Source organism: Symsagittifera roscoffensis, chromosome 3 (assembly GCF_963678635.1).
Source record: "Symsagittifera roscoffensis chromosome 3, txSymRosc1.1, whole genome shotgun sequence".
Classification (NCBI taxonomy): domain Eukaryota; kingdom Metazoa; phylum Xenacoelomorpha; order Acoela; family Convolutidae; genus Symsagittifera; species Symsagittifera roscoffensis.
Window position 1 is genome coordinate 50,340,885 of NC_087064.1, and position 12,077 is coordinate 50,352,961.

The 12,077-nt window shown below is 33.3% G+C and overlaps 1 protein-coding gene across 1 annotated transcript in view; it reads right to left on the bottom strand.

The window, feature by feature from the left end:
• Positions 1-12,077, bottom strand: part of LOC134841748 (uncharacterized) — a 257,893-nt gene that overhangs the window by 178,439 nt on the left and 67,377 nt on the right. Inside the window, exons 4-6 of the mRNA XM_063857786.1 lie at positions 5,435-5,575; positions 4,061-4,186; positions 2,978-3,103 (exon numbers count right to left, since the gene is read on the bottom strand). Coding sequence (XP_063713856.1) covers positions 2,978-3,103; positions 4,061-4,186; positions 5,435-5,575 — 393 coding nt within the window. The remainder of the gene's footprint in view (positions 1-2,977; positions 3,104-4,060; positions 4,187-5,434; positions 5,576-12,077) is intronic.

Below are 12,077 nucleotides of genomic sequence, written 5' to 3' on the forward strand. Positions count from 1 at the left end.
TTCCAAACTGGCCTTAATTCGAATACGCCAAACAAGAATTGATATCCTTTGTTTTTGATTTGAGCGTGCCAGTTTTTGGCCAAATTTACTTTTTAATGGCTTGTATTCGACTGAAATTGACAATGTTTTTAATTTTTTGAAAGAGCGAAAAAGGTTTTTTAATAAGTTCGACTCACGCGTTCTATGTTTTCTTGCGATAGCTTCTTAGTTCCTACTTTCGAAATATGAATGATTTATTAGTGCTCGGTGTGTTTTTTTGTGACGTTTCGACGAACTTCAATCTGTTAACTAGCCACGTTTTAATACAGTTTTTAAAACTATCTAAAAAGTATTGACAAATTGAGCTCAAAATAAAGAAAATACCTCATACCTGATCAAAATTTGAGAATTCACAGCGGATCAAGTATTTCCAATTCGGCTAAAGGAACGATCAACGAGTGATACTTGTCGTTCACATTGAAGTGATAATGACAGACTTGAAAATTTTTCCACTTTCATTTGAGGGGATTTATTTGGAATGTTTGATACGTTTCCAGAGGCTTATCGCATGACTTTTTACTTTATATAGCGAGAGAAGAGAATAATTGCAAAAAGAAACTATTTAATTTTTTGAAAAAACAGTTACTCCTTGGACCATAATTGTCAATCAAAACTTTTTGGTTTTTGCCTTGATACGAGCCATTTTGTTTCGATTAACAATCCAATAAGGTAAACAAATCTGTTTTAATGTTTGATTCTAATCTATCCATGAGCCTTTGTCTTTGGCAACATAATAAAAGCTGACAAAGATTCAGAAATTTATCGGAATTCTTAAAAATTTACGGAAACACAGGTTAGTTTTAACTTCTCTATCAAGGTTTTGTAATGACTTTCTTCTATTTTGAAAATAATTGAGATAGTTTTAATTTTCGATTTTAGTTGCAAGATAACTTGATGAAAAGTTAGTTGCAGAGAGAGAGAGAGAGAGAAAGAGATAGAGAGCTGGAAAGAGAAAGAGAGGGAGAGAGAAAAAACATAGAGAGAAATCAGTTTATTGTTTGTGAAATGTTTCCCATTTCCGATTGGTTTATGGATAGAAAATGTGTCCAATATGAGTTTTAAAAGGCTGACAGAAAAACTTTTCATCGGTCACTGAATTACCAAGACTCTGTAGTAAATATTGAGTATCGGAAAAGACGTTAGCATAATATCTTCTACTATGCCTATGCATTAGATTTTACCCTTCATTTTTTTCTATTTTCATTCATTTGTTTTTTTTGTATTCAGGACATTTTATGAGATAACTCGTTTTCTTCTTGACGAACCTTGTTGAACTTTTTGATTTGAACAGGAAAGCAGTACAAAATTTTCACGCAAACCAGGAAAAATGCGATGCCGCGCATAAAAGAACATGCTATTGACTTTTTTGACAAAATCTTTTTGTTTTTATTCAAGAGAATCCCCGACTCTTTCTGCTTTTCCAAAATGCTTTTAGCCAGTTTGGTTCGACTTAATCAGCTTTTTGAATACACTTGAGTACAAAAGTTCACAACCATATCAAATAGTGAAAATGGTTTCATACGGAACCTTGAGAAGAGCTTTCATGTTGGTAGAAAAACTCCAGCCTTAAAGTATTTGATGATTCGATTTACATTAGCCATTGCCTGCAGTAGTATCTCTTGTTTTTCCAAAGTAAATTTTCATCGGAGTTAAAACTAAGACACTTGATGAAATCAGATATTTTAATTTTGTGATTTTCCCCTTCAGCTTTAAATTTCATTGAGTTTCGTCTTTGAGATGAGGCAGAAAAATTATAAAGAAGTTTGTCTGCTTTTTGGATAATTATATTTTAAAAAATACATGGAAATTTTTTGTTGAAGCTGAATTCAGTTTTTTGTGTTGTAGATTTAAAATTTGAAAGGAAAATTAGTAGGAGTGTATCATCGGCATATGGTACTAGAGTATAGGGCATGTCTAGAGATGCTGACATATCATCAACACATAAATTGACCATAACAGGTCTTAACTTGTCGAAATACACTTGGGTACAATTTTTCAAAAACATCCCAGAATACTGACAATGGCCTCATACAGAGCAATGAGAAAAGCTTTTCGTGGAAAAATGAAAAAGTTTCATCACTAGAGTAATTGATGATTTGAATTGAATTATTTATTTTCTGCAGCAAAATGACTTTCTTTTGAAAAGCAAACTTTCATCTAAGTTTACTCGAAGACATTTGGTGAACTCAGGTGTTTCAAGTATGTGATTTTCAAATTTTCCCTTCAGCTTCAAATTTGTTTTAGTTTATTAGTTGAGATGACGCAGAAAACTGCTGTATTGCGTTTTGTCTATTTTTTGAACCGTGTATATGGAAATGCAGATTAAAGGTTTGAATGGAAACATAAAAGTGGTTTTAACGGCGTACTGTACATGAGTACATGACACGCCGAGAGATTTTGCCATATCATACACAAATAAACTGACTTTCAATGTTCTTAGCAGAGTACCCTAGGGAGCACTTCTATTCAAATTTGGCCCATCAGAAAATGAATCATTAACTATTGGTTGAAGCTGTCTGTTTTCTAAAACAATTTTCCTAGATCAGTTGTTGATGGATCGAAGCCATGGTTTTTCAAGTTCTGTTTGAAAATAAGCTATGAAGCAAATCATATGCTTTCGATAGATTCGCTCTCACTTACACTAAATCTGTTTTTTTTCAATCCACTTGAGTTTACCCTTGACGACTGAACACATAACTTTGCTCAACAGCTTGAGTCACTTTACGAAAAAGTGCGCTGTATAAGTTAGTTATCGTCGTTAAGTTTTGCTCCAAATTTTGTTTTATTCCTTCGTAGAATTGTGAAATATAATCTTGTTTTCCAGACTTTGGTTGAGTCATCAGACTTTGTTTGACCTTTGTTTTCAATTACAAATAACAAAGGAAAAAAAACAATTTTTTGAAGCTCAATGCAAAAAAAAAGTTTCTGGAGGTTGGACCTGAGCAGAAATTTCCGGTGTCAGTCCAGCCAGCATTACAAGTACACACATAGGATCCTTCGTTGTTGGAACAGGTAGAGGAACCAGAGGCACCACAGACTGTGCTGACAGCGCACTCGTCAATATCTGAAGCATGTTTGCATCTTCGAGGTTCAGTAGATTGCAGGGATGGATCCAGAACTTTCTCGAAGGGGGGGGGGGTAGGGTATTTGGAGCGGATTTTCAAAAAATTCTGAAAGTTTTGTCGACCTTTTTTAGGTCGACTAAATTGATTTTTTGAGCCCTCCCGAATCCATTCAAAGATCCCCATTTTTATCAATTTTATTTGCGCCGCAGCAAGATTTGGAAAACACAAGCGCTCCCCCTCAAAATTGAATGTCTTTAAACAAAACGAGTGTTCGAGTGTTCAGTGGGTCGAATCTCACCGTTTTGTCTATTTTTTGAACAGTGTATATAGAAATGCAGATTAAAGGTTTGAATGGAAACTTAAAAGTGATGTTTTAACGGCGTACTGTACATGAGTACATGACACGCCGAGAGATTTTGCTCTATCATACACAAATAAACTGACTTTCAATGTTCTTAGCAGAGTACCCTAGAGAGCACTTCTATTCAAATTTGGCCCATCAGAAAATGAATCATTAACTATTGGTTGCAGCTGTCTGTTTTCTAAAACAATTTTACTAGATCAGTTGTTGATGGATCGAAGCCATGGTTTTTCAAGTTCTGTTTGAAAATAAGCTATGAAGCAAATCATATGCTTTCGATAGATTCGCTCTCACTTACACTAAATCTGTTTTTTTTTTAATCCACTTGAGTTTACCCTTGACGACTGAACACATAACTTTGCTCAACAGCTTGAGTCACTTTACGAAAAAGTGCGCTGTATAAGTTAGTTATCGTCATTAAGTTTTGCTCCAAATTTGTTTTATTCCTTCGTAGAATTGTGAAATATAATCTTGTTTTCCAGATTTTGGTTGAGTCATCAGACTTTGTTTGCCCTTTGTTTTTAATTACAAATAACGAAGGAAAAAAAATAATTTTTTGAAGCTCAATGCAAAAAAAAGTTTCTGGAGGTTGGACCTGAGCAGAAATTTCCGGTGTCAGTCCAGCCAGCATTACATTTGCACACATATGAACCATCGTTGTTGGAACAGGTAGAGGAACCAGAGGCACCGCAGACTGTGCTGACAGCGCACTCGTCAATATCTGAAGCACGTTTGCATCTACGAGGTTCAGTAGATTGCAGGGATGGATCCAGAACTTTCTACTTTCTCGAAGGGAGGGGGAGGGGGGAGGGCATTGGAGCGGATTTTCAAAAAATTCTGAAAAATTTTGTCGACTTTTTTTAGGTCGACTATATTGATTTTTTGAGCCCTCCCAAATCCATTCAAAGATCCCCATTTTTATCAATTTTATATGCGCCGCAGCAAGTTTTTGAAAACAGGCGCTCCCCCTCAAAATTGAATGTCTTTAAACAAAACGAGTGTTCGAGTATTCAGTGGGTCGAATCTCTGAAGAGGGGCTTCCATACCCCCCTCCTCCTCTCCTAAATCCACACCTCGTAGATTGTTTTTAAATTTTTTTTTAAAACGTGCGAAATATGTCATTTGTTTAAGAACCGTTTTTGGATTTTGTTTCGAAAACGTTTGGCTAAAAAATCTTGTATTATGCAGCGTTCCCTCTCCAAATTTAAAAGTACGAGCAACAAAGTGGCGCTGAAGTTAGATTTAGGCAAGATTTTCTGCGTTAATTTTGTAATCTAAAAATTGGATTATTATTAGTATTATCAAAAGAAGTCCCACTGATCGATGGTCGACGGCAAATTCTTTCTAGGCTTCAAATGAAGTAAGATACCTATTCAAATCCTTAAAATTCAAATAGTTTTTGTAAAAGGCATTCATGATCAGGGGCGGATTTAGGGGTGGATGGGGGCGGACGCCCCTTCCACCTGCTCAAGAATTCCACCCCCTGCCGAGCCAAAGGGTCGTACTTGTATTCTTTGAGATATCCATTTTTGGCAGACTGACCCTAAATTTTTTCTAAAGGCGCCAAAATATACTAATTTTCAGGGGGAGCGCGCGCCAAAACTACGTTTAAAATTTAGTAGTTAGTAAAACTACTAATTACTTTTTGTTTAAAATTTTCCAAATAGTGCCCAAAAACGCTACTTTTGGCCTGTTTTTTTTTCAAAGTTTTGCCTGAGGCGCCAAAAGTTTGGCCAAATCAGGGACCTTTTACCTCTTTGGGAGAGCTCGAAAAATCAATTCGGTCGACCTAAAAAATATTCGACCAATTTTTCGAAATTTTTTGACAATCCGATCACGCCACCAGCCACAGCCCCGCCCCTCTCCCAACCACTTTGCAAATAATGGATGCATTTTGACGCATTCTATCCGGTCTCTTTCAGTTAAATATTCTTTGAGTGAAAAAAGGGGTTTAAAAATTGTATCAAACCAATGCAGTTGAACTGGTTCTGTAGTGTGTATCCAACGTTACATGAGCATTCGAATCGTCTGTTTGTAGCATCAATTGCAGGATCCAAATCTGTGCACTTATGCTGACATCCGGAGTAACCGCATGCACATTCGTCAATTTCTAAAAACTCCAAAATGTTTGTTAAAACTATCCGTAAATAGCAAAATAGCGAAAAGCCACATCTATTCTTTTAAAGTCGGCGATACTTTACCGAAATGTTTTAAGCGCTTTCAGTTATGAATCGGGTTTCAAAATGAATGAAAAGATTTCATGCCTTGAAGTATCAATGTTAAATTGTCTTGTTGATAATTTTTGGACCAAAACTTTTATCGAAGTAAGCTTAGTGCAAATCAATTGTGTTCTGGTCATGTATATCAGTAAAGCGCTAGCTGAGATTACTGTGAATGTAATTCGCACGAAAATTCAGCGTGACTTATTATTGTTTCAAATTTTTTTTCAAATAGTTCTCAAATTTTAATATAGCCAAATTTGACGCATTTTTACATCAAATGACAGTAAGCAATGCCCTGAGCTCAAAGTTGAAAGATATTTACTATCATTTTGTAAAAATCTGAGGATTTAAAAAGTTTGATCAAGATGAAATCATAAACGCGCAATTTTTTCGCGCTTTCATAATGAACTGGTGAACTAAAACAAATTCAATTGGGTGAAACGTTTGGGTCTTATTGATGCGTTACAACCCCCCGCAGTGATGAAAATTGTTAAAATTGATTATATACAGACAAAACTACAGAGTAACGTACGTATGCAATCGATTTATCAACAACCATTTTACGAACGATAATCGATTCTATACAGATAGAATCCATTTTTTTTTCATCAAAAAAATGGATTTTGGTACCCAAACAATCGATTTTATATTGTATAAAGCATGTATATAACCTGTATGTAATATGTATATAATCTGTTTAAAAATGTAAATCAACCTTATAAAAATGTATATAATCTGTATAAAAATGTCATCCTTATAAAAATCAACCTGTAGGTAATCTGTAGATGATCTGTAGATAATTTGTATAAAGTCTGTATATAATCTGTAGATTATCTATAGATAATCTGTAGATAATCTGTATAAAATCTATTTTGAAGGACGAGAAAAAATTAATTATATCGCCGGAAAAAGAAGTTTTTGGTACTCTTATGCTTTCTGAATAAAATATGGTAAAATATGCTTTCTGAAGAAAAAAAATTTGAAATCAAATTGAGCAAAGTTTATCAGAAAGTTAAAACACAATTATAAAAAATAAAAAAAGAACATCGGAGTCTCTTTAACTACTCCCCCTATGATACCACGCAAGAAACCATCACCCTATAGATTAATGAAGCAATGGTAAGGCATACGCAGTCTTGTAACGATTAACTAAATTAAAATCTGTATACAGTCTGTATAGTATGTGTAAAAATTTACATAGAAAAACCAAATTTGTTAGTGAACACATGACTAAAGTTGATAGTGACTACATAAGGAAGATATGCTGTATAAAATCTTTGCAAAACAAAATGAATTCTAATTGAGTATCTAATGGTTATAATCGAAGTGTTACAGTATGAATCACAGTTTTTCTAAAATCTGTGTTTTTTCTGTAGATAATCGATTTTTATCAATTTTTTGTACCACAAGAATACTCAAAAAATCATAGTTTTGTTCTTATAACTTTCAAATTTTTTTACTTATCAGTTTTTCAGCAAAAAAAGATTTTCATTGGCCTTATGGCAGTCGAACAGCAGTTATTGCTTGGTGTGTTTTTCTTTACTCAGTCTTTGAGTTGTAAGCTAGCCATTTCCTAAGAAAATTTTTTATACCATCTGTAGAGTATCAACATCTTGAGTAAAAACATGAAAAGATGTTTCAACGTGGATTATTTTTGCAAACAAACTTAGGGTTTGAAATTTTCATGTCTAATTTGGGACGGTAAATTTTTACACTGTTGTAGCGTGAACTATGATTTGTTCCTGTGTAGTAATCGATCCATTTGAAACGAGGTATGCTTGTTTGACTATTTTGAGCCTTAATGAAAGTCTGAGTAAATGGGCGACACTGCAATGTAGCCAATTACTCAGCGCTGGAATAAAATTGTAAGAAAACTTGAGTTTTCTTATTTGTAAATAATTCTTCTTTTTTGTTCCGAATTTCCGAGCTATGAAGGATTTTTGGTCTTACCTTTTACGTTTTTTCAATCAAATTTAACAACCATGAAACGTGGCTTGCGACTCAATTTCAAGAAAGCCACATCGAACGGCAGTTAGTGTTGAGTCATCATTTTGACGCCTACATCATTTTGAAGCCTTTTTAATTGTGGGCTGAGAAGCAACGAAAAGTGTTTTATAAGTTTTGTCGAGAAAAATTGGTGTTAAAGTTTGGCTTTTGGTTTTGTTTTTTTTTCCTCTCTAATTGATCTTAAAATTCGTTTCTTAACTGTTTGACCGAATTGATTGACTTCTGATTTGATCTTTTTGAATATCATTTGAACTAATAATTTGCACAATTCTCCATCACCTCAAAACAAAACAAGACTGCTCTTATCAGGGAGGAGCTCTGAATGTTCCGACTGCCTTTCAAGGTTTATGGAGCAGTAAAAACATTAAAAAATCAAATGAAATAAAACAAAATGCAAAATGTTTTTTTTTCTAAAATTTGAAATTTTTTATGAAAATCATCCATCCCATATAAAACACAAAAGAGTAGATTTCGCTCCTTGTAACTTATCAATTATGCCAAATAAGCTTCTCAAACAATTTGGAACAATTTCTAAGACAGATTCACTCTCCTCTTACGCGTTAATAGCGCTAAATATATCGCGCGTTAATTGTCCTAAATTGGCCAAAATGGCATATTTTAAACCCCCGTAACTTTACGAAAAGTAATCACAGGTGAAATATCTTTTCAAATTTGAGCTCAAAAAAACAATACCTTTCGATTGATTTAAAAAATTCCTTAAAAAATGGTCAGTTAAAAAGTCGAAATTTGTCTGAAGAAAAAAAACCCACCCCGAGCACAAATATTCCGTTACTTTTGTATCGAAAGTCGGAACAACAATAAACTGCGTAAAACCATCTCTAACTTTTTTGTTGTTAAAACAAACATTCATTGCTCTTTTGTAATTTCCTCTATTACCTGCACAGCAGTCGGATACAAAGGTTTTCGTTCCAGCAACTTAGTTTTTCTTTTTGCTTTCATTTTTTAAATTAATTTGGTCGGAACAATCTGAGCAACTTTTGAGAACACCGGGGCTCTTTTTCCTTTTCCCTCCCACCTCACTCAAACATGAATTTTATGGTCTAACGAGTGGTTTCTACAAGGTTAATTATGAAGACCAAATATGTTTCTCATAACCTAGTTAGTCTGCATGTCAAATTTCAAGACAATCGGACAAAGTGAACAGTAATTTCAAATATAAAAATTTGCAGGTGGGGGGGGGAAGGAAAAAGAGTCAACACCGGCTATCCTCATTCATATTGTCATTTAGTTCATCGTAAAAACATTGTAAAACTTGAATTAGCATCTAATTACCCGTTTCAAAGCTACAAATGACTTTCGCTTCGTGGAAATTGCAAAACTCAAGATTTCACAACATATATTTCTCTGATAGAAAAATTTTGCTTGGGTTGAGTTTACAAAAAAACAACATTTGAAAAACCAAATTTTCCTCTATTGTTTTTGACAAAAAAAAACTAATGGCTTCATTGATCTTGTCGGACACATATGGAATCTACAGCAGCTTTCATTGTTACAACGACTAAGAGGGGTCCCTCACCGAAGTTTCTCAGATAAAAATAGATTATATTGAGAAATTGTTGCCAAAAATATTGACATTATAATCGATTATGTGTAACCAATTAAAGCAACGTTTTCTATTATAATAAAAAAGAAAAAAGATTATTTTCATGCAGAATATGTTGCCTTATAATTCCTTTAAAATGTATTTTTATCTCCTAATAATCTCAATAAAATCTAGTTTTTTGCCCTAAAATCGCCATGAAATTGCAATCAAATCGATTGCTTTCGCCATTAAATTGCAATCAAATCTTTTGTTTTTGCCATAGAAATGCAATAAAATCTATTGTTTTTGCCATAAAACCGCAACAAAAACTATTGCTATTGCCATAAAACTGCAATAAAATCGATTATGTTGTCAAAAAATTTGATTATATTGTCAGAAAAATTGATTTTTCTCTTCTTAAAATTATGCTATTTGAAAACTCAAAGCAAAAGTTGAATTCAAACCAAACTTGTTTTCTCCATATAATCGCGATTATTTTACTCTGCGACCACAAATCACCAGATAATTGATTATCAAAAGAATAATTGTTTGATCGACCACAAAATCGCCAGATAATAGATATTAATCGGAGAAACTTCGGTGCGGGGTGGAATTTTTTTTCTTCGAGTATGTTTTAGTTTTTTCTACTTTCATTAAACGCAAAAGGAGGTATTACATTTAATTTTTCAAAATTGGTTTATTGCAAATTGATACCTTTTCAAAACTTCAAAACTCTTTCCTCGATATTGAACTTTTTTGTGCAGTGTTTTTTCGAAGTTAGAATTTGGAAGTTAGAGTTTTATTTGAAATTTTAAAAAGTTTTTTGATGACAGCTGTGTCAATTTTGCTTCATTTACGAACATTTTGAGCTCTTGTTTGATTCCTCTCATCAGCCCATGGCATAAAAACAAAACGAAGTCAAAAAAAAGAACCGGCTTCTCTTGTATCAACCTTTTGTTTCATTGGGTGTTTTCCAGTCACTCCAGATGAAATTATGCCAAAATGTTACTGCGTGTTTCTTGATATAAATAAGGCTAGTCTTGAATGTTCCAACCTACGTAACAGAGAGTTACAAAAAAAACAAAAAAAACTACGTAACAGAGAGTTACAAAAACTACGTAACAGAGAGTTACAAAAAAAACTTGAATGTTCCAACCTACGTATGTTCCAACCTACGTAACAGAGAAATACAAAAAAAATCATTTCAAATTAGTGTCGTTTTTTGGCGTGGTGTGATACAAAGATCTGAACGAAAATTTAGATAATTGGCAGATTCGATAGTCATTGTAAATTAAGCAATTGTTGTAGAAAAAAGACAAAAAAGTGAAATCTTTTTTTAAAATTGTTTTGCAGTTTTTTGAATTCCTGAAATTTTCTACTCCAAAAACGCGCTAAAATAAACATCAAAAAGCATTTTCCCACGAGTAAAAACAAATTTCAAACCGCGTTTTCAATTAAGCTATTGTAACCTAATAAGCCATTTAAGTAAGCTAGTAAGCCTGATGCTCACTCGCATTATCTGCTAATTTAATAGTTGAAAGATTCTCGCGGTATGAGAAAAAGCACTTGCCAATTAAATCATGAATCTAAAACAGTATGTGCTGATAATTTGTGGTTTAAAAACTAAAAAAGTGCATCATGAAACAAAGATCGTTAAGAAATAAAGAAAAGATGGAAAGGATTCAACCTAGCTAAGAAAAGTTAATGTTCAAATGGCCTCTCTGATAAGTAATTTCATTTTCTGAATGATGATCGCTCTAAACACACTTGCATTGACTGTTGTAAAATTTCCCTTTCATCACCGCCATTTTATAATCTTTCTCTAAAATTTTTATATTTCTCTTTTTTATATGTTTTTAAATTTTTTAATTACAATTTTACCGAAATTTTCTCAGCTTTTTTCGTTTTTTTCTATCTTTTTTCCAAACCCTTGCCACTTCATCAAGGAAGATTTACTCCAAAAAATATATAAATTCTGTGTAATGTTAAGATATCTTTGTAAAAAATGCAACTTTTTTTTTCTTACAATATTCTTAATATTGAAAGAATCTTTAGTTCCAACAATTTATGAGTGTTTGGGACAAGCAAATGTTGTCTTTTCAAAAATCATCATCATGTTAGTAGTTTTGTCTAAGACTTTCAGTTCTAAAAATAAAAAAAAATTTCGTATGAAAAATCAAAACTTCTAACCACATTTCCAAGACAAATCCCTACCCCACCTTCAAACCCAATCCAAAATCCCACTTCAAATTCTCAAACAACTGCTTGTCGAAATACACATTCAGTAAAACTGCAGACATACCCCCAATGCTCTAATGTAGAAAAGAATTATATTCCCGAAAAACCACAAGTTCCATTTTAAGAACCATTGAATCCTGCACGTCAACACGCACCATTGAACTAAACGCCATAAGAACTGACCAAAAATACATATCCTTCAATTCCACGGCATGTAGACTGAACAAGACATCTCAGTCAAATCAAACACAAAGACTAATTGTAGGTAGACAAATAATTTCAGGTAGACAAAACGAAACGGAAATTTAACATCATCAAAAATTCGTTTCAATATAAATTCACCATCAGAACCATCAACTGTTTCAAGATCACAATCACAAACTATATTAGACACCTATGTCCAACCAAACATTCAAAATTCACCACCATAGACAAAACATATACCATCAAATGTAGATTCTAATCCAACTTCTGCACAATTAAGAGATAAACCAAATTGCCCTCCAACACTATCACAACGTCTTCCACTTTGGATTACCCAACATTTTCCATAATGTGAAAAAAATAGCTGAAATCACGGTCGGAAGCTCATCAAAAAAATC